General features: G+C 39.9%; 4 protein-coding genes across 5 annotated transcripts in view; 3 read left to right on the forward strand and 1 right to left on the reverse strand.

The window, feature by feature from the left end:
- The first annotated feature begins 20 nt into the window (after positions 1 to 20).
- On the forward strand, positions 21 to 2,257 carry cptp (ceramide-1-phosphate transfer protein). 2 transcript variants are annotated; one of them, XM_017487709.3, is made up of 2 exons: positions 21 to 319; positions 1,018 to 2,257. In XM_017487709.3, exons 1-2 carry the CDS (start codon positions 207 to 209, stop codon positions 1,538 to 1,540), a joined length of 636 nt encoding a protein of 211 aa, XP_017343198.1. In that variant the 5' UTR covers positions 21 to 206; the 3' UTR covers positions 1,541 to 2,257. The 2 variants fall into 2 exon arrangements, with proteins under 2 accessions (XP_017343198.1, XP_017343199.1); XM_017487710.3 differs by lacking the exon at positions 21 to 319 and adding an exon at positions 359 to 555.
- A 270-nt stretch (positions 2,258 to 2,527) lies between these two features.
- Positions 2,528 to 5,201, forward strand: ubxn10 (UBX domain protein 10). The gene is made up of 2 exons (XM_017486476.3): positions 2,528 to 2,717; positions 3,810 to 5,201. The coding sequence occupies exon 2, from the start codon at positions 3,818 to 3,820 to the stop codon at positions 4,484 to 4,486; it is 669 nt and encodes a 222-aa protein (XP_017341965.1). The 5' UTR covers positions 2,528 to 2,717; positions 3,810 to 3,817; the 3' UTR covers positions 4,487 to 5,201.
- Positions 5,202 to 5,423: 222 nt separating this feature from the next.
- Positions 5,424 to 14,220, reverse strand: ddx19a (DEAD-box helicase 19a). The gene is made up of 12 exons (XM_017486416.3): positions 13,845 to 14,220; positions 12,622 to 12,676; positions 12,419 to 12,466; positions 11,107 to 11,242; positions 10,436 to 10,528; positions 9,904 to 10,006; positions 8,400 to 8,514; positions 8,127 to 8,304; positions 7,755 to 7,992; positions 7,503 to 7,665; positions 6,588 to 6,779; positions 5,424 to 6,510 (listed from the first exon to the last, which is right to left on the reverse strand). The coding sequence occupies exons 1-12, from the start codon at positions 13,899 to 13,901 to the stop codon at positions 6,449 to 6,451; spliced, it is 1,440 nt and encodes a 479-aa protein (XP_017341905.1). The 5' UTR covers positions 13,902 to 14,220; the 3' UTR covers positions 5,424 to 6,448.
- A 5,377-nt stretch (positions 14,221 to 19,597) lies between these two features.
- vwa5b1 (von Willebrand factor A domain containing 5B1) overlaps positions 19,598 to 23,306 on the forward strand; it is a 31,570-nt gene continuing 27,861 nt past the window's right edge. Inside the window, exons 1-5 of the mRNA XM_047160509.2 lie at positions 19,598 to 19,736; positions 21,343 to 21,504; positions 21,861 to 22,080; positions 22,252 to 22,406; positions 22,973 to 23,104. Coding sequence (XP_047016465.2) covers positions 19,598 to 19,736; positions 21,343 to 21,504; positions 21,861 to 22,080; positions 22,252 to 22,406; positions 22,973 to 23,104 — 808 coding nt within the window. The remainder of the gene's footprint in view (positions 19,737 to 21,342; positions 21,505 to 21,860; positions 22,081 to 22,251; positions 22,407 to 22,972; positions 23,105 to 23,306) is intronic.

Consider the following 23,306-nt stretch of genomic DNA (forward strand, 5'->3'; position numbering starts at 1 on the left):
GAAACGGAATACCGGTAAGGAAAGTAATCCATGTTTTATACAGCGTTCTTAGAGTAGCTGCTTAGTTTTTTAACTGATCTGAATGATTTTGTTTAGGTTTTTTTGTTTGTTTGTTTCTGACTGCTTGATTGTAAATAATAGTGTTAAGTGTCTTTGTATTCTGACTCGTTAAAACCGGATTAACTAGACAACTAGAATAACTAGAAATGGCAGATTCTTTCAGTCTACAGAATGTTCTGGACAACTTTAAGTCATGTCTCAGTGATAATAAGGAAGTCTTTTTAAAGTACTATATATCAGGATGGCGGGAGCTTGTGAGGTTTGTGGTGTTCACCGATTTGTTTGCTCCTGTGTATTAGTACCATGTTATATTCATTTGTAGAGCATGTTGGCTTTCATACGTCTCCGTGTTTGAACTATAAAGTTTTGTTTGGATTGTAAGTGTTCGTATACTTATACAAGAAAAAGCATTTGCTCTAAGCCCTGACCAGTTTCATAGTCCCAGCTGATGAAACGCATCCCCACAACATGAAGCTACCATCACCATACTTCACTGTGGGTTTCCACCAAATATATCACACTTTGTGCCAGGGTGTATTCCTGTATTCGTGTTGATTAGGCTGTGGATCCACCACAACCCTGACCAGGATGAAGCGGTTACTGAAGATGGATGAAGATATTGCTCATTCCATACTGTGATACTGTACATTTGCTTATAAAGTACCGAGCCAATCTTGTAAAGAAATTAAATAAAGCCAAGATGCTTTCAAAAATACCGAAGCAAATGTTTTGAAACCAACATTAGTTCATTCATTCAACTTCAGTAACCACTTCATCCTGGGGACACTGGGTGCAAAGCAGGAATACACCTTAGACAGGAAACCAGTCCATCACAGTACACTGTTTTATATACATGTTGGAGGGATGTCATCTGCATTTTGCTCTCAAACTGAAAAAAAAAATGAGACACTTGCTTAAGTATTATAGTCAGAAGTCTCTGTGTTCTTCTCCCCCCAGCTTTATGAACAGCCTGGGAAGCGTCTTTGCCTTCATCTCCAAGGATGCAGTCAACAAAATCCAGATCCTGGAGAACTTTCTGACAGGCGAGAACGGGACGCATTACCTCACCGTCCAGTCCATGGTGAAGTACGAGTTGGACAACGAGCTGGTGGATCTTACCAAACGAGGCAGCCACCCAGAGTCGGGCTGCCGCACATTACTGCGTCTGCACCGTGCCCTGCGCTGGCTGCAGCTCTTCTTGGAGAGCCTGCGCACCAGCACTGAGGACAGTAAGACCTCCGTCATGTGCTCCGACGCCTATAATGCGTCGCTGGCACAGCACCACCCGTGGCTCATCCGGAAAGCAACCGGAATGGCGTTTTGCGCTCTTCCAGGCCGTGACACGTTCTTCGAGGTGTTGAATGCAGGCAGCCACCAGGAGGTGGTCACGCTGTTGGGTGAAGCTTTACCTCTCATCTCAGAAGTTTATCAGATCACAGAGGACCTGTATGCAAAAAACAATCTGCTCGAATTACCATAGATAGGCTCTGCACTACTTGACGCATTCTATGTTTACTTGATGTTACTGTGATATTCCTGCTATTCCTGTAACTTTCTAAATACACTGGGATATGATCAGTTTATTATTTAAAAAAATAAATAAATTAGATCACATATTTATTGGTTAAAAGGGATATATATCGAATGTAATATTCTGTGACAGTCAACACAGTTATGAAATAAAGTACGTTTTACATATTTGAAATGTTATGTACCTTAATGTACATTATTTTATTGCTGCTTCATGCCTGTACACCAGTGATATGAATCGTTTTAATGAGTCAGATCATTTGACTCAGCTCACCAATAAGAGTCGACTCATTCAAAGCCGTAATCATCAAGATTAAAACAAAAAAGGCTTGAAATATTTCAATTTATGTGCAATGAATCTATAATATACGAAAGTTCCGCTTTTTGAATTAAATTGCGGGGAAAAAATTAACTTTTCCACGATATTCAATTTTTTTTTAGATGAACCTGTATATGCCACACTATTTGAGTCGACTCTTTTAGGTGAATAGTCCGACTCACTCGTAAATGACATCACTTATTCTACATCATTATTCATGTTTCATTATTATTATTATTCATTTGTTCTGTATGTAATCAATGTTGAAAACAGTGGACGTTGTAGATATTTGCACGTCTTAACGAACCAAACAGAAAGCAAATGAAAATAAATCCCACCAGAACCAGTCACAGTCTCGTTAGTTCTGTTGTTTAATGTTGGATGTTCACGTCATAGATATGAAAACGAGTGTAGAGACAGGTCAACAGCACCTCCATTAAAACAAATCCAATAAAAGAACTCATTGAATGAAGTTGTATTTAGAGCGTCAGCCAATATCGCACGTCTAACACATACCGTTTCATATAAAGCGAGTCACAGCTAATTCTAACTAGGTCAGGTCAGTATTTCTCTGTACACTTGTATAGATTTGGCCCTTTCCAATATGGCGGACGCATTGTCGTATCGCGGTTAGTTAGCAATAAAGGCTAACGCGGCGTCCTAAAAAAAAAAAAAAAAACCGTCTAGCGTGCATTTGACGCACGTGAGTCGTTGCCAAGGAGCCATTACTGTGTTGGCAACGTGATTGACGCCTCCGAAAATGTCCGCGTGCGAAATTTTAGTACTCCGCGACAGAATAAAGCTTAAGGTAAAGTTACAGTCTTTATCTATATACTTTCTATATGTTTATTATTTATAGTAAAGCTGAACGCCATTAAATAATCCCTCATGTTAAAGTCGACTATATATATTTAATGTATACAGTTGTGCCAAAAAGTTTGCACACCCCTTGCACAATCGGTTAAATCTTAATATTGTTTACAAAATAATACTATCATAAAAATCCCATGTTTTTTTTTTATTTAGTCCTGCCCAGAATAAGCTATTTCACATATAGTCCCCAAGACAAGATAATAGATGAATTAATACAAATTACCCTGTTCAAAAGTTTACACACCCTCGATTCTTAATACTGTGTGTATGAACCTGGAGGATCGACGACTGTGTTTATGTTTTGTGAGAGTTGTTCATGAGTCTCTTGTTCATCCTGAATAGTTAAACCCACTGTTCTTCAGAAAAATCCTCCAATTCCTGCACATTCTTCGCTTTTCCAGCATCTTCTGTATATTTGAGCCCTTTCTTTTTAAGTGCAGCTATATGATGTTGAGATCCGTCTTTTCACACTGAGGACAACTGAGCAACTCGTACACAACTATTACAAAAGGTGCACACATTCACTGATGCTCGAGAAGGCAACACGATACATTAAGAGTCAGGGGGGTGTAAACTTTTGAACAGGATGATCAGTGTAAATTGTTATTTTACATGCCCCTGGCTCTTAATGTATCGTGTTACCTTCTTGAGCATCAGTGAATGCTTGCACCTTATGTAAAAGTTGCACAAAAAAAATGTGTTTATTGTAAAATATAATCGTGGTACAAGAGAAATAAAACACGTCAAGATGTGCTGGTATTGGAAAATCATCATCTTTGGGGTGGTGACAGTAACGCCGCTTCGTTTCAGACCCAAACACCAACCACGTCGTTGATTATTTTCATCTAATTGCACACCCACAAATGTTTATTCCTTACCGATAGTGTGCATCTCCAGCACTTAGAGCTGTACAACTCAAAAAGAGTGTTTTTTTTTTTTTTTTTTCTTTTACACAAGCATTTTGAAGTGTTGTTTCCCTAATTTCTCCATCTGGGGATTAATAAAGTATTATCTTATCATTTTCTAGAAGGAAACATGCATGTGATCAGACCAAAATCCGCCAAAGGACGCACCAGACCCAAAGCGACCGAGGCCCGTACCGCAGATGACGAGCTACTACATGAGAATTGTCCGTTGCCCCCATACCCTCCTTCTCATCCTCCACCCACGCCAAGCCACAGATTGAACTCCTCTCCATCCCCACGTGCTTTCTTTAGGCACAATAATCCGAGTTCAGCGGTCGAGAACACCCTCGACATCTCACTGCTGTCGCTAAACAAATACAAAGTCCTCCCGTCTATTGAGAAAAGATCAGAAGAGGCAGCGTCCAGCGCTGACAGGGAGGCAAAGTCCTCGAGGTCTAGGCTCCATACCCGTCACTTCTTCAGGAGTGATCAGGAGACGGAGAGGGCGTCTGGCGGGACTGTCAGGACGACATCTCAGTGCCAGGAGAGCGAGACAGGGGTTCTGCTCGCTCTCCGGACTCCGTGCGGTCAGAGGCTGATGTGCCAGTTCCGACCCACAGACACACTCCGGGATGTGGTTTCTACAGCGGAGGACAAATCTGGGAAACGGTACGAACACGTTCTGATCGAGACCATGGAGGTTCCTCGGAGGAGCTTCTCCAATCTGAACATGACTCTGTCTCAGTGTGGCGTCGTTAATAAATCCGTCTTATGCATCAGCTTCAAAGACGCTCCTTAACGTTTCAAAATGGTTCCTATAAACAATTTGTCTTTAATAATAAATAGTGGAGAATATTGGTTTAATGCACATTTGCTTGCACTACATCACACCCTCTGCTTACAACGTGTCAAAGTTTTTCAACATTTTTTAATAACAAGGTAACTCCTGGATTTCAGTTATTTATTAAAACAGTTAAAAATGTTTTTTTGTTTTTTTTACATTGCGCAAGAGGAACATGCTTCAGAACGATCCGTCACCGAGATAATCATTTCAGTGACACTACGGCGCTGTTGAATTCTCAAATCTCCTACAACAGCAGCTGTGACCGTCGTGCCGGCTGTCAATCAAATCACCGTCGTGTATGAACATGCTCATTCTGATATCCTGTCACAGGAACTTGTGTAGTGGACACTCGCTTGGGGGCATAAATGGATTAACGTCACGTGCAAACGTTGATATTTGTTTAACATTTACAGAAGGAGTCTCCAGTGTCAGTGCTTTATAAAAGTAAGAGGTAAAGATGTTTTCTTTATGTTTTTCAAACACGGGAAAACCTTGTGGATAGGTGGCTTTTCATTTCTCGATTCACAGATGTTCCACCACATTAAATGTAACTATAAGTTGATGTTTTTTTGTTTTTAAATAAATAAAAAACCCCATTGTAACTGGTGGCAAATTTCTGTAGTATAAGTATTCTGTGCTGTTATAATAATAAATAAAATAATGAACTTTAGGGTGGTAAAAGAAATTCTGCTTCGCACCACCCTGACATTGTTGATTTTCCTGTAACAGTGTTTTATTATTCTTATTATTTTAAAATGTTAATGACATGATAAAATGGCCAATTCATGTAGAACCAGTGAGGGTAGTAATAACATCAACTCCATGTATGGTATATATATATAAACACTAAATACATGCAAATTAGGAAGTAAATAAAATACTACGAGAGTAGTTCCAGTAGGCAGGATTTTTTTTTTTTATTCAACAAATCAGTAAACAACTCCAAATAGCTGAATCCTGCAGAACAGGAAAAACAAACAAACAAAAAAACAAAGCGAGTGCCGCAAATTAAATTGTACAGCACGTCTGTAACCGAGTTCGCTCGAACGCAAACACAGCGTTCAGAAACCAAAGTGCATACTTCAAGTAACAAAGCAAAAAATATTCAATCAGCCGTTCCTTCATCTTAAAGAAATCACACAAACGGAACCATCTCTAATCATCCAGGAATACGTCGGTAAACACACGAACAAAAAACCTATCATAATGATATGATCTTAGATCCAAAAATGAAACTGTTTTTATTTTACTCCTCTTGTCATCGCAAGGGATAAACGTCTCACCGGAACAGATGGGTTGTAACAGTCCTTCACTTAAAGGAGTGCTTTAAATGACTAGGAATGCATATATATATATATTCTAGGAAGGAGGTTTTTTTTATTTTTTATTTTACATTCTTCAAATCCTGATCCTCAAAATGTCAGTCAAAGTGCAACATTAGTGTCATATTGATAAGACTAATACTCCCTTTGGTTGGTTTTTGGACCCGTGTGCTTTCCACAGCATATGCATCAAAATGCATATAGTTCTTTAGAGACACCGAATGGTGTTCGTTTCACAGTAGAAAACGACAACAGAATACAGCTACGATTGCATGTAATTAGTCTGGCCAAAAAAAACCCAAAAAAACTCCACACACAAAAAAACCCCTCAGTAATTAATTAGCTTAATGCAGTGAGCAGTGTCACTGACCTGTTAATGAAAACAGAAAGTGCATCAACCGAAACAAAACAACCTCAAAACTTATTAACTATCAGCTAAGGATAAAGTCAAAGGCAAAGGTTCAAGTTTAAAACGTTTTCTTTAAAGGTAAGGCGAGGTAAGTGGAAATGTAAACACGTCCTTAGCTCAGAGTAAACTCAATTCAAGCCGGATGTTATGTTATGTAGTGCAGTTAACTCTTCTTAATCACCTCAATCAGTGTGCAATCTTTTCCATTTCGTCAAGATCCCCCGTGTCCAGCTTCACTATTTTCTTATCTACAAAAGACAAATAAATCGTTCAAATTCCAAACCGAACATTTCTGTGGAATTTCAGCAAGAACTAACGGACTTACTGAAGTGTTCCTCGATGGCTCGGAGCACGGCCAGGCTCCGCCTGCTGTCCACCATGTTGATGGCCAGGCCTCGCTTGCCGAAGCGCCCCGTCCTGCCGATCCTGTGCAGGTAGGTCTCGTTGTCTGGGTTGCCGTCTTTGTCCAGGGGGAGGTCAAAGTTGATCACCACGGAAACCTGCTCTACGTCGATACCTGCTGAGCACAAATCACAAGTTGCGTTTGTATTTACTGTGTAGTGGGTCAGCATCTGAACTCTCATTGTTCTATGCAGTGTTCTGTTTAGAACAGACGAGTGAGCGATGGAGTGATCGACTTGTACCACGGCGTGGCGGAATTCTTCAATCTGATTGGTTGGAAGGTGTTCATTAACGTACTGTAACAGCACCTCGGACAGCGGTTTCCAACCGTAATCCGAGTGACGTCAGTGTGCTCGTTCTCATACGTTATCGTTTCTACGTTAACGGCTAATTCACGAGGACTTACGTAAACGGATTTTAGAAAGCGTTTCTATTTAAGTAAGGTTTCTGTATGGAGATGTTTATTTAGCATTTTAATGAAGGAGTCTCCAGTGTCAGCTCTTTGTAACAGTAAGTTTTCTGCCACAGACGATTTTGCGCTTTTATTTCTTAGTCGTATTAAGGTCAAGAGAAAGAAGAAAGAGATGCAGGTGAGGGAATGACTGTTTCGTGGAAGTGTCACAACATTAACTGGAAATATAAACTGAACAATTGTAGGACATTAAAAAAAAAAAAAAGAAGTAATTATTGGCGCATTGTTCAACACTTCGGAACAAATTCAGAGTTTAGACTACATATTCATTCAAACTGATGAAAATCATTTAATGTGTAAACAAAGTCGCTGTAAATATTTCTCACGATGACATAGCAAACATAGTAAACATGTCCTAGTACTCGCCTCTCGCACACACGTTAGTGGTTATCAGCACTTTCTCTTTGCCTTCTCTGAAGCGCTCAATGATTGCCGCTCTTTGTTCGACGGCCAGTTCTCCGCTCAGCAGCGCCACCTGGTGACCGTCTGCTGCCATCTTTGCTGACAGCCAGGCTGCTGTCCTGCGAGTCTGCAGCAAGGAGACATGACGTGAACAAACATCTTTCCCTTTCGACACATCGAGGTCATGGATTATATTAGCTCATTGGTAGCACTTACATGGCAAAAGATCATGGCTTGTGCGATTGTGATTGCGCCGTAGATGTTACACAGCGCGTTAAACTTGTCCTGTCTGTCTTTGCAGAGCACGTAATACTGCTTGATGGTGTCCAGGGTCTCCTCCTCTCGCTTCAGTCGGATAACGTTGGGATCAGGGACGATGCGCTCGGCAAACTGCCACACTGTGTCCTCGAAGGTTGCAGAGAAGAGCAGCATCTGACAGTCTTCGGGCAGCTTCCTGCGCGACAGAGGAATGGGTCACGTGACTTGGTGAGCAGTGATGCGTATTTACTGCTCGGCTCTACTTATATTTCACAAAACGTACAAAGCTGTTTTTGATTACTTGTGTCGCCTGCTGGTCACGTCGCTCACCTCTGGATGCGGATGCTCTGGTCTTGGTGACCCTGCATGCCGATCATGACGTCGGCCTCGTCCAGTACGAACACCCGAACCTTCTTGGGGTCGATCACCTTTTTTTTGGTTAACCAGTCAGACATGGTGCCTGGGGTGCCGATCACGATCTGCTCCTGGATTTTACTCCCACCATCCACTGAGGAACGGCACAGGAAGTTATACGCACTCCCGCTAAATTCCATTATTCAAATTAGTCACTGCACAACGGGTGGTAGGACGGAGTTCTCTTACTTTTATTGCCTCGAATGGCGTATGCCAATTTCACCTCAGGGTAGAACTTGCCCATCTGCTCCACGACTTTACCTGTCTGTAGGGTGAGCTCATAGGTTGGAGACAGGCACAGACACTGCAGGGGACACAACAAAACACCAAAATGTACAATTGACTCATTTACACATGATACATGCAGTGATACTGATTTCCCAGTTTTCGAAAACCGGTCCCATCATCACTCAGACAATGTCTGAGGGCAGCTCAACATGCTTAGAGGAGAGCACCAAAATGTCCTATTCTGTATACCTAATCTAGAGGTCGACGGATTACCGATCCACAGGTACGTCCTGATAACCTTTTAATTAACCGATTAAGTTTTTAAAACTGAAACTTGAAAAACTGAAACACTCAGATTAAAATATTTTTGTAATAACTTTATTACAAAAATAAACAGTACTTACTGTACCATGAACATGTAATGTACTTTTTTAAAATGAAATAAATAGATAAATATGAATATATTTTAACTATTAATAAATATTAAAGTGAACCAAAAAGTAACACTCCAAATAAACAAATAAAATAGAGACATTCAAAATTAATTTTAAAAAACCCACTTCAAATAACACAATTAGAAGTAGATGTCAGATGTAGTTTTTATTTCGCCTCTAGAGGCCGCTCTCGTACTGTATAATGACAGCGGACTCTCCTCAGCCGGGAAAAACTATCGGTGTGGATTTTTGCAGATAACCGATGTTTCTAGTAATCGGTTATCGGTGCCGATTAATCGTCAAAACCGATCAATCGGTCGACCTCTAATCTAATCGAAGAGACACTTGTCATTATCTAGTAATCGACAGCGGAAGAGGAATCCAACCAAAGCCGGCAGATCCAAACGTTATTGAGCTCCCGGCACCAACCGGCTGTTTTACCACCTCGATTCCATGCTTTAACAGATTTGTAACCTGGAAGCAGCGACTAAGTTTTAACGACGCACTAAACAGCACAAATTGAATGCAAGACCGAGCTTCATTTCCAGAGTATTGGTTCAGCTGGATCGGTTAAAACTGTGAGTACGTCCATCAGCTTTACAATAAAACAAGAACACATTTATAGCATTGTCTGGCTATCATTAGAGATCTAAAAGAGTAAGGAATAAAACACTGTTAGAGGAAAATAATAAACAATGGTTAAACATTGCCATGAAGTGGAGTTACTGTTACCACAGCATGTCCGGGAGTGTTTTATTCCTCTTATACCACAGCTATCTGCTAGTGCGGATGATTTCTGTTTATTCAAAAACAACATGCACATGCTATGTTTCTAGTTAAATCGAGGTAATTATGTAATACATATAGTTACAGTGCAAAGTCGTCAAGACTTTCCTAGAAATTATAACATCAGAAGGAGCCAACTATTACGAACCTTGCAGTCCAGTGGAAAATTAAGTGGCACGTTCTGACCAATCGGAATCGAGTATTCAGCAACGGCGTGAGGATATACACAAACTGCTCCTGCTCACCTGAGTCCACTTGTTCGCCGGGTCGACGTGGCTCAGCATGGCCAGTACGAAGGCAGCGGTTTTCCCCGTCCCGGACTGAGACTGAGCGATCAGGTTCTGCGGTCTGCAACCACACAGCGCGCGCACGCGCACACACACACATTTTGGGCAAATAGAGGCTTAGTAGAGCTTAAAATCATTAAGTCCCATATGTTGTTTTCCAAATATATTATGGCAAAACAATCAACACAGTACAAAGTCCGAGATTCGAAATATTTCTAACTGGATTTAAAAGATGGTGGGTCTGATCTAAAACCTTTTTGCGTTTAATTAAGTATACCAGGAAGTCTGTCTCTGTTTCCCCTGTCTGCTCTTTCTATCCTCCAAAGCTCTTCCCTTCTCTCTCTCTCGCTCTGTGCTACATAACATTTCTACAATAAAATACTCAAACGCATGCCTCGGGTCAGAGTTAGACTCTGTGCATCATAATGAAACGCCTTTGAGCACAGATCAGTAGCTGGCTCAGACGCGTAGGTAGAAACGGTGCGCTCACGGTTCTGCCAGCATCATCGGCAGTGCGGTCTCCTGGATTTTTGAAGGTCTGTTGAAGCCCATTGCGTAGACTCCCTGCAGCAGCTGAGGTTTTCTGGAAACACAGTGAGTGTGAATTCGTGAGGGACTGGAATCTGACAAGCCAGTTCAATTTCATTACACACGACACACACGGCGAGTACGCCAAAGTTGGAGGACATTACAAGAGCGAAGAATTATGCAATAATATAATCAATTATTTTCCCAGGCAGTCACACAATCATACAGTCCCACACAAAATCACAGTATGGGTTTGATTTCCAGGAAACTGCGGTCACTGCAAGTATCTTTACTACAGACCTAAGCGAATATCAATACGTTACTCCGAATAAACAGGTAATATATTCTAAAAGAAACACAAATACGAGACACGCTACTTGTTTTGTTTTTTTTTGGTCCAACATCACTCAGGCTGGATTACGTTAGAAAGTTTGCCAGAAGTGTCCACTGGGTGTCTGACTGAGACCGAGTATAAACTCGGGTGAAGTAGCTGAGGCTGAGGAACTGTAGAACGTTCAGGAGCTGAATAGAGCTAAGCTCTGTAGATTGCTATATCTGTGTTTCAGTCTGAATACAGATACTGAGACAGTGGCATTGTGTTCCACCGCTAGTCTTTAAGGTGTATTTACTTACAGATGCAGCTCTTCAAATGTCTTGACCGAGTAGAGTGGTGAATTCGGGTCTCTCTGCAGCACCTCCACCTGGTTTGTGTTGTTGACCAGACTGTTCCTGATTAACTTATTAAGAAGAGACTGTGCAGCTCGGTCCTCTAGAACACAAACACAAAATCCACAACAGCTGAATCCAATATAACCACACGAATTTAACTTCATATGAAGTTCCCACAAGATCCCACAAGCCAGGGTGATATGATTTAGATCTTGTGATTAATTACGTCATGGTACACTCATCTCATGGTACACAATCTCATCTATATATATATATATATATATATATATATATATATATCTATATATATATATATATATATATATATATATATATATATATATATATCTATATATCTATCTATCTATCTATCTATCTATCTATATATATATATATATATATCTATATATATATATATATATATATATCTATATATATATATATATATATATATATATCTATATATATATATATATATATATATATATATATATATATATATATATATATATATATATCTATCTATCTATCTATCTATCTATCTATCTATATATATATATATATATATATATATATATATCTATCTATCTATCTATATATATATATATATATATATATATATATATATATATATATATATATATATATATATATAACACTAAAGAAATTATTAAGCATTACAATCTGGTATTCTATGAAATTATTTCTGTTACATTATATGTTACATATAATCTAAGACTAAATATGAATGGATTTTTTTTTGAAGGTGTTGTCATTTAACAAAAGAATAATGGTTTATATGGCGTAAGGAGACTTTATTTTACAACTTTTATGGAAGGAGTCTCCAGTGTCAGCACTGTTTCCCATGACGGGAAAATCTTCAGCATAGAGGACTTTGTGATTTCTGCTTTTCTTGGTGACATGGCAAGCTGCCTTTTGTAAACTGATATCTTATTAACTGTAAGAGAGGCTGGTGAGGAAACGAATGAGTTTATGATAATAGGACACGTTCTTCTTTAATTAATAAAGGGTTCCCTTATTGGCGGTTGTGGCTCAGTTGGTAGTGAAAATTGTGAAAGTGTGAGAAACTAAATTTTTGGCTACAATTCCGACTTCTCTCCACGCTGCATAGCCCAGAAAATCAATTTGTAATGTTGGGAAACACTTATCACATGGTGGTCACGGTCAGCTATCCATATAAATCTGACTGCAAACAATAAAGCTTTGCAAATACCAGGTGTCTGACTTTAACCACGTGTGAAGAGAAAGCACTCACCTTTTTCTTCTTCATCCGATTTGTCACCATCTGTAGGTTTTTCTGTTTCTGAACATTAAAGAATACACACACACACAAACTACAGTTCAGAACTACTTTGTCTGACCTTTCATTAAGAACATAAAACTCATCCAAAGAGTGTGTGTGTGTGTGTGTGTGTGTGTGTGTGTGTGTGTGTGTGTTCGCATGCAATAGACAACTACCTTTCAGTTCAGCATTCTGGACGACTCGACTTTCTCTAATCCGCAGCACTTCAAACTGTTCAGAGCAAAATAACACAGGATTAAAAACAGTCTAGAACAGCGGATAGTTACTGCACAGCTAACACTAACATGAAAAATACATTATCTAAGGAATAAAAACATTTGGGTGGGGTTTATCAGGAAAATAATAACAGGAAAGAAAAGTCTAATATACCGTACACAACATATGTACAGTATAGAATAATACAAGATTGTGATTCACACTGTAATTTAATTTACTAATCTAAATATTTCCTGATGATGAACTGAACACGAGGCTATACGGTTAATTGCACTTTAACCGTGATAACTTAAAAAAATACAATTATTCTTGGCTTCCAAAATTAGTAAAAAATGACTAACTTTGACATACATTAAATAACGGACATTAAATATAGAGCTGGGAAATATGACGATATAAAGTAATGATTACGTTTGATTATGAGATATTCATTTACATTTTCTTTTAGAAATTGAACTACAAACTGATTGGAGGCAGATGATTTGATGTTAAATATATAGCAAATAAAATAATCTAAAATAAATAATGAAAAATTCAAAATAATATTTACAAATATTTTGTGAAAATAATACATGAAGGGTTTCTTTTTGCCCTTTTGGATAGAAATCACTGGAAAGTTTATTTGTAAAAAAAAAAAAAAAAAAAAGCATATTATATATATATATATATATATATATATATATATATATATATATATATATATATATATACACACACACACACACACACATACATATATATAAAACTATATCACGATTAAATTTTATTCATTTAAATGAATACAAGCTTGTACTATGAAGGAAAAGTCTGATTTCTGCTGAAATGATTGAAAGTATAATAGATTTTGTATTTTTTATATAAAAGTATTTTGTTTGCCCGATTAACTGCGATTAATTACCGTTATTTCATTATACTGATGAATAATTGATTATTTTAGCCAATATTTTGAGGATATTAGAAGAACATTCAAGCTATTTTATATATATAAATGTGATTAAAAACGGATAAATATCCGAAAAATCGAAATATAAACAGGTGTGTCCGCAGCGCACGCGACCCAAACACTGCTGTCTCAGTTAGCTAACCTGTTAGCACGTGCAGCATGATGATGCGGCGAGTCTTCTTAATAAACAAACAAATAAATAAATAACCAACTTCTTACTATTTTGGTTGTTGCTTCTTGTTGATCAACAGACAATGCCCACGAGTCGGTAGCCATTTCTTTCTGCTTGACAATATATATGTATATATATTTAATACTGCTTTTATAAATTCAGGCAACTTTTTCCAAAATACTGCTTTGCCGCTATGCTGAGCTCCACTTGTTTCTAACGGTTCTTGTGTCTCTTCTTCAGTTGTCCGGTCTGGTTTCGAAAAAACGAAACTTTAGTTCCTGCTGGTCAAAAACAGCGCCAGTAAATTATAAGCTCATTTTATCTGGAAAATGTCATGTAGCTTACAAAGACTGAGGCATTAACGTAGATAAATTGCTGCAGTACTATGTACGCAGTGGTGATGTGTCGTTCGTGAATGAGCCGGCTCTTTTAGCCGAATACCCCTTATAGAACCGAGTCGCATATATGAACCGATTCTTCTCGCATCTGAATCACAATTTAACTTCTGAGCTGTGAATGAACACAAATTAATCAAATTCATTTGTCAGTGTAGGACAAAACAATGAAATAAAAATTCTTAAACAATGTAAAAACATCAAACACTATTACACACGTGTATTGAGCGTTTTATTTATACTGAACTATCCAAAACACAAACCGTTCCAAACAAATCACACGCACTGTACTGTTGGATGTACAACTGTAAAATGGCTGTGAAGGTTGTCAGTAGTTGTGTGTTACCAGTCTCAAAGAGCAGGAAAAACACTAAAATGTGCAGGAGATGCTACCTTCCATTTTACTAAATCCTCTTGATGCGGTTCATCATCCAGGTTTCATCCTCATGACTGGAGATACATAATAAAAAAAGGATATTCCACTAATCAGTGTGTTTTATATCAAAGCAAGATGACCTTCTCTCAATGCAGCATTTCCACTGGTGCCTGTTTATTTAAATTGCCTCCATATATCACTCTTACTGCAGTGGAAGAACAGCGTCTAAAAACTGAAATATGCATTCGTACTTGTTTCATTCATACTAATTACACTGGACCACTTCCATCCATCCATCTATCCATCCATCCATCCATATTCTGTACCGCTTATCCAACACAGGGTTGTGGGAAGCCTGGAGCCTATACCAGGGAACTAGGGGCACAAGGCCGGGGAAAACCATGGCCGGGGTGCCAAACCCATTGCGGGAACATTGGACCACTTTAAAATTTGAATCCTGAACACATAGAATAATATACAGTGGACATAAAAATTCTACACCGCCCTGTTAAAATTGCAGGCTTCTGTTAGACAGTGAAAATGAAGAAAACTTTCATCTTCCAGTCTGATAATGACCCAAAGCACAAATCCAAGTTAACAACAAAATGGCCTCAGAAGAAGAAGATCAAGGTGGTGGAGTGATGCAGATCTAAATCCTGTCGAAAACCTGTGAAATGACTTGAAGAGGACTGTTCAAAGGAGATCCCAATTGACCAATCAGGATGTGCCAAGCTGGTAGACTCTTATGCAAAAAGACTGAGTGCTGTATTTAAAGTATTAGTTAAGTGGTGTGAACTTTTCTATTTGTTTTTCACTTGAATTTTGGTTGCTATATCACATTAAAGGTGAAAAAAAAATCTGATATGATTTTTATCTTAGTTTCATTTTTTTTTTTACATCACAAAAAGCTGCAATTTCAACAGGGGTGTGTAAACTTTTTCTTTTAATACTGAATGTAATATGTGATTTTAAATTATATTTTAATGTTAGGCTCTTTACAACCATGAAAAGCACCACAGAATGCTCAATAGATGGAACCTTGTGGGTTTCCAGTCCTCTCAACCAAGAACAGAAATCTGTGGCGACATCTGAAGATCAGAAAAACATTGCCTGGTCTGATGAATTTTGATTTCTGCTGCGATTTAATGTCAACATGAATCCATGAACCCAAGCTGCCTTGTTTTAAAGGTTCGGCCTGAACCTGGTGGTGGTGGTGTGATGCTGTGGGGAATGTTTTCTTGGCACACACATGGCCCCTTAATATCAATCGAGCATGGTTTGAATGCTACAGCTACTTCCAAGATGATAATGTGCCATGTCAAAGCTGTCTCAAACTAGCTCCTTGAACATGACAGTGAGTTCAGTGTACTTCACCGGCCTCCCTTGTCACGGGACCTGAATCCAAAAGAGCTCCTTCAGGATTTGGTAGAATGGCAGATTCGCAGAATGAAATTATGCAATTATATAATGTGTTCATGTAAACATTGACCAGAATCTGAAAGAAATGTTCCAGACCTTGAGGAAGCTGTGAAAAGGCGGTCCTACCAAGTAAGTGAATGTCTATAATGATCTTTATCGGAAATAATAATCACGCATAAGTAATAAATAATCGAACAAAGATTATCATATTGTTTTCATGCTGAAGGTTTCATTTGACCCATTAAAAAAAAACCCACAAGGCTCTTTAAATTGTTTTGAATTTGGCGAAAAAGGCTAAGCGGTCTTGTCACTGCGGAGAAGTTCCACATGTTATGAAATGTAGAGACAAGCTGCTGAGGCCAGATGCTGTTGACACTCTTGATAATAATCTCATGTCTGACGAAGACATTTACTGCTGATGTGTAACAGATAAGAATAGTCGTGCATATTTTATTAAAGAAAGGATAAATTATTCTATAATTGTGTTAGTTGTAATTAAGAGAGACAGAGAGATAGTAAGAGAGAGCGAGAGAGAGAGAGAAAGAGAGAGAGAGAGAGAGAGAGAGAGGGATTTAATTTAATTGTGAAAGCTCAGTTAAGCCCTCCTAGCACACACACACACACACACACACACACACACACACACACACACACACACATACCCCAACCTGTTGTCTTTAAGAAGCCCTAGAGGCTCCATATTGATTGTCATGGTTACCTTCTGTGCAAAAGCAGATGGATCAAATGAGCCACATTGGCAGAAATGTGAAGAGAGTGAGAGAGGGGAAGAAAAAAAAAAACAAAGCAAAATTTTACTGATTAGCAATCAAGCAAAACATATGTAGCTGCCTGTGGGGGCAAGACTGCTGTGCTCTCTGTGCATGCTGGTGCATTTCATTTCCGCGCTGATTTATCAAAAAGGACGCGTGAATAGACGCCCTCATCAGTGACTGTGGCCAGCCGAGGAGAGGAGAGGAGAGGAGAGGAGAGGAGGGCACACTAGGTGGTGCTGAGGGGATGGAGTAGTTGGGGGGATATTATGTTGCTAAATGAGATATGCATCCACATCCTTCTCCGCATCCTTCTGTCTCCGCATCCCTCCACCACCAGCAGCTCCAGGCACCGACCAAGAGCTACTTTTTATAACCACATGTTGCTGTGGCGAGCAACTGCATTGGTGGGGTTGCAGCTGCTTCTCATGCACACACACACACACACACACACACACACACACACACACATCTCACAGTCTCTCTGTCTCCCTCTCTCAGTTGTTTTGTGAGAGTGGTTTAATTCAGAGTTTCAACCACCTGTGACAGCTGCGGTTTCCTCTACGCCATTCACACAGACACAGACAGAGAGAAAGGTAGGAAGAAAAAGGCAGAGGGAAAAGGACTGCCTTTCATGCTGCTTCCTCAAAACCTTGCAAGTATTAGAAGAGATTTCCTCCGTCCTCTCAACACCAATGTGAGGTAAGAGTGCTGCTTTGCATTTCAGCCTGTCATTCACCTTTTGTTTTGTTTTGTTTGAAAGTCTCTGGTTAGTTGTGTTTAAGTGTAAAGGATCGAATCTGGCATGCTTTGTTGGCTGAATCCCAAAAATCCAACCGCAGATGTATGTTCAATTTAGGTTTTAAAAAAGAAAAAAAAAGTGCAGGAGAATTAATCAGTGAAGCCGGTGTGATGTGAACACGCAGTACGGATCAACAGGTGACTTCTGCAGCGTGTTCTCAGCATGTCTCTCTGCATGAACGGTCGCAAGGGGTAGAGCGGTTTATACTAGACGCTGGAGATCTCTCATTAGCCTGTGCACTGATTCACTCAGCCGAGACTCCTGGGAGAGGAACTGAGTCATGCTTGGGGGGTTTCCTGGACTCCCAACTCCTCTGCTCTCCTCTTTTTTTCCTCTCCTGGTCAGTGTCTGTATCAGATGTGACAACTCAAATCATAAGTGATCAAGCTCATTACAGGGATCCTATAATTGAATCTGGCTTGCCGTAACCACCAACCGGGCTAAATATAGGTTATCTGGGATGCTGCTCGGTTTATTTTCCAGCTCACAAAATCTCAATCAGAACGAAATCCGATTACGAGGCACCTGCTTTGTTTCAGACGCACACTGTATACTGGACACTTGATGGCAGTCTTGGCACAGACTTGCAAGGTAGAACGGTTTAACGCATCGCTGCTGTCCCTTCTCGTTTCTCATCTCAATATAGCGACATGCCAAAGCCTAATGTAATACAACGCTTCCTCTGTGCATGAGTTATTGCTGGCTGGAAGTTGGACGGGATGGATGATTGTGATGCTGGATGCTGATGTTGGTCTGTGATAACACTCAGAGAGATGTTTAATCTTCAGCTGCCATCTCTTGCTTTATTCTGGGCGAGGGATTAGGTTATGAGAGATACATTTCTGCCACATGCAATTAAGTCAGCTTTTCAGAAGGCTGTCCTCACATAAGCCTGTACTCGCACATAAACCTCACATTATTCCAGAAAAAAAAACATGGAGAAGAGGAAAACAGTAAGCAATTGAGCATTAAAAAAAAACATGGATATGGGTTAAAGTGTGGGTTAAAAAGGGTTAAAGTGGATAGATGTAATGTAATGTAATGTAATGTAACAATAATAGTACTGTGAAAAGCCGATTATCCTTTCTTGTTGACTTTCCTTGTTGGCCTATTTTAATGAATTAAGCCAATAGCATTAATAGCATTAAGCATTCTTAATCTTCTTAAACAACTCGGATTCACAGGTTAAGATGTGTGTTATACTGTATGAGACTGTAGGAAAAAATCGAAATATGTATCTGCACACGGTGGTACAGGTACAGATCCTCAGTTCGATCCTGAGCTCGTGTGGTGTTGGCCGTGATTGCCCATGTTTCCCTGTGGGTTTCCTCTGGGTTCTCTGGTTTCCTCCCTCCTCCCAAAACCATGCCAGTAGATGAACTGGCTATGAGAAACTGTCCCTAGGTGCGAATGTGTGTGTGCAGGGTGCTCTGTGGTAGACTGGCTTCTCATAAAGGGTGCATTCCTGCTTCATTTCCCGGGATAGACTCCTATCGCCACTGTGACCCGGATCAGGATAAAGCTATTACTGAAAGTGGGTGATCGTGATAGCTAGATAGATAGATAAATAGAATAATAAGTCCCAAGCCTCGAACCTCCAGGGTTGAGGGTTGAAATCCCACCTCCGGCCTGTGTGTGTGGAGTTTGCATGTTCTCCCTGTGCTTCGGGGGTTTCCTCCAGGTAATCCGGTTTCCTCCGCCAGTCCAAAGACATGCGTTGTAGGCTGATTGCCATTTCGAAATTGTCCTTGGTGTGTGAGTGTGTGTGCGATTGTGCCCTGCAATGGACTCGCTCCCCATCCAGGGTGTCCCTCGCCCTGAGTTCCCTGGGATAGGCTCCAGGCTCCCCCGTGACCCTGTGTAATATAAGTGGTATTGAAAATGGATTGATGGATATGTACACTGCAATAGCGCAATGTAGAAATGTTGTGTTAAATAGAAATGTGTCAGCATGTGACTTTGTTGGTGGTCCGTGTTTTCAGAGACCTTCCCCATCGCAGTTCTGTGTGTGTGAGAGAACACCTGACAGTCTGCAAGCATGCCAGGCCTGATCAACAAGGCCAAGCGTAGCGCGCTACCACTCAGCGTCTCTGACATCACTTCCTGTGTCCGCGGTTACACCCTGGCCATGACAGCCTCCATGACGTATGAAAACATTGAAGATCACCCCATAGAAGGTGAGAGTGCCCTCTCTCTGTATTCACCACAATGATGATAGAGATCTGAGATCTGAGCTCCTGCCATACTTGGTATTAAATGGTGGTTTTGAATGTATCGGGTGATATAACAGATGATATCGTCTTCATTACATGCCTTAGCTTAAAAGTGTTTTTGCAGATCTTTCCAGCAATGCATCAAATTGGGCCACAGAATATATAGGATGTGTATTTCCCATACAGACCTAATGTACTACAACCAAGACATTCTTTTGTTATATAATACGACTCACAATCCTTTTTTCTGGCAAGTGGATGCACTTGAATGTGTAGCCTGGGCTTCACCTACCCTCTGAAGACCTACAAAATCGTTCAGGCCAGACAGTAGAAATTCCTTTGGCAGCCTAACTCTGTCTTGAGAGAGCTTGTTGCTGTCAGCCGTAGTAGCTTAACAACATTAACCTGTGACATGCTCGAAGGAAGGAATCAGGGTGATTGATAAAGGCCTTGTCATTGTGCGGGCAGGGTATAGCAAATCCACAACTGTCTTATAAAAGAACAACACAAGGAAGTGTTTTAGGTCCAATTGTCTTTCCCATTTAGTTTTACATTCAAAAAAATGTATCAGATGCCAGAGATCCAAAAAGAGAAAGCTTGCCAGAAAGGTTCACGGGGCATCTGGTCGAGACTGCATCAAGACTGGTTTCCCGTAGGATGCAAAACAAGTTGCCTGAGTGGCAGGTTTTTACTTTCATTCTGGTGTGAACAAGCAGTCAGATACGAAGCTGAAGTTACAAAGAAAGATCATGTTAATGCTTTGTTGTCAGCAGGGAGTGTGTTATTATCTAACTACCTGATCAAAGTCATGAGGGTTTAAATGACGCTACTATGTTACATTTAGGGAAACAGAACCAACTAAATTCATTAGAAAATTAAGCAGGTATGTACAAACAAAAATAATAACTATGCCAGAGGGATAAAAAAAAATTTAAAAAAAAGTCCAGCACACATCTAGTTTAAACCAATTATGAACTTAAGCGATGTAGCTGAGGTTGAGGAACTCACACACGATACTGACAAGACTGGCATTTCTACCTCTGTTTTTTTTTTTTTTACCAGGTTTTCTGGGGCATTTATGGTAGGGTTCATAATTAATAAAAAAAATCCCCTTCAGGTTTTGACCACACCCACTTCAGGTTTAGATCTGAATCCAGATATCTGGAGCACCAAATACCGACATAGCTATTGGCATTACGTTACAATTCTACTTTACACATCCAAACTAATTTAGCTGTCGATGTAAAGACTAGAAATATCCCTGGTGTGTTTTGATAACCAAATAACATTTTAGTACATTTTAGGTTAGTGTTGAATAAGGCTGAATTTCTCAAGACCTTCATGGCAAAATTGAATAGAAGTGCTTTTCAAAAGTCCAGATCCAGATAGTAAAAAGAAATAAATTGTGCCTTTGTTGGATACTGAAATAGCAGTTGCCATTTCTTTTTCAAAGATATTACTGCTAAATGACTTAATTAAGAAGAAATAATTGCATACTTTACTTTATTTCCTAATGTTGCTGAAATGTAGATGAATTAATGTATCATTTTATTTTGTTTCTTTTTTTGAGGTATCTTCATTTACCCGCTGGAGGAGGGCTCAGTGGTGGTGGGCTTTGAGGCGATGATATCCAGCCAGATAATAACGGTGCAGATCAAAGACAAGACAAAGATTGAAGATTGCTACTTCCACTGCTGCACAGCGACTAACGGAAATCTAAAGAGTGGCAATGGTGGGATTTTGTGCTTTGCTTTTAATACTGCCCTCAAATGTTGGCATGTTTTGACTTCATCCAGAACTTCCTTTGCATTACTGCCATTCAAAATTGCTCGTGGAATTCAAAAATTGTGTGAAGATTATCTAAGTATCCTGTCTGCAGCCATAAGCCTTCTCAGAGTGCTGGTCTAGAACAGGGGTATTGTATCCTGATGAATACTGTGATAGGGACGAGGGGTGAGGTGATCCTACTAAAGCACTCTTACGGTTAGACACAGTGACTCCACTTCACTTGCTCATTAAAGGTAATGGAACACGCTGATTACATGGCCTTGATTGGACCCTGAATAGTACTTTGCGATTGTGCCGCAGGTCATGTGGCACTTGATGAGGATCTAGAGAGGATGGTGTTGGTGGTAAACCTGGGGGTCATTCCACCTCTGGAGACTGTGAATGTGTTGGTCAGCACATCCTATGAACTTTCCACCCTTCCAAATGGGGGCATACGTGTCACTTCACCGCCTGTCTGCACTCCGAGGGTCCAGCGCTCCATTAAAGAGGAACAGGCTTTCTCTCCGAACACAAGCAGGAAGTAGGACATTAACAATAGTTGTTAGCTATGTACACTTTTCTGTTTGGTGATGAAAAGTCACCTGTTGCCCACTGGTCAAATATGTTTAACAGCTCTTTTCGAATGAAAAGGGACTTATCCTAGATCAATAAGCAGTGACGTGTGGGATTTCTTTTTTTGTTTCTGTCTCAGGAGAGACAGACATCACTGCTCTCTGGGGTCTCATGAGCAGATGGGCTCAAGCAACCAACTGTGTCTCTCCTGGCTACTGGAGGAGGAGTCTATCAACTCCATTGACTACGAGTTCAACTTCCAGCTAGAGATCAGAGGGCCATATCTACTGGCAGGTCAGAATATTACAGAGACTGACATAGAAAGATGGATGGACAGGGGATGGACAGACAGAAAAATAAATAGATTAACAAATAGGTGGTTGCTTGATGGGTGGATATTGGCTAGATGGTTGGTTTAATGAATGGCAGATGTATGTATGTATGGATGGATGAATGGATAGATGAATAGTGCGTGGTTGGTTAGACAGCATGGAAGGTGGATATATAGAAGGATGGATAAATGAATGGTTGTGGATTAATGGATTTATGAATGGATGTGGGATAAATAGATGGATGATTGACAGGTGATTGGATGGACTGAAAGAATGGATAGTTAGATGGATGGTTGGTTGGTTGATTGGATGGATGGATGGATGGATGGATGATTGGATTATTGGATGTGTGGATGGATAGAAGACAATAGGATTGATGGCTGGCTGGTTGGTTGGTTGGATGATGGTTGGATAATTTGAACACTGATTATAACTGTGATACTGATTGGCCACTTGACTTGAACAAACCCACTTGGTAAAGAATGTGTAAATTAAATATATTTGTAAGGTTAAGCTTTCTCTGTTCAGGAGTGGAGAGCCCTTCTCACGCCATCCGGGCAGATGCTGACCCCTCCGCCCATTCTGCTACCAGCATTGTGGTCACCCTGGCAGACAAATACACCTATGACTGCCCTGTGGAAATTCTCATCTACCCCAGTGGTATGTACTATAAAAGCAACCAAAACTACACATATAAACATCATTAAAGTTTGCTAAAAAAAACCCCCAAAAAACAACAGGAAGGTTTAATTTAGCACTTTAGTAAAAGCAGCTGTGCTCAGCAGTAAAGCGTCCCACACAGATCCTCATAAATTTGGTGGCATAAAATCATGTGTAAAGCTTTTGTGAAAGCTATTTTGAT

The sequence above is a fragment of the Ictalurus punctatus genome, chromosome 15 (assembly GCF_001660625.3).
Source record: "Ictalurus punctatus breed USDA103 chromosome 15, Coco_2.0, whole genome shotgun sequence".
NCBI classification, from domain to species: Eukaryota; Metazoa; Chordata; class Actinopteri; order Siluriformes; family Ictaluridae; genus Ictalurus; species Ictalurus punctatus.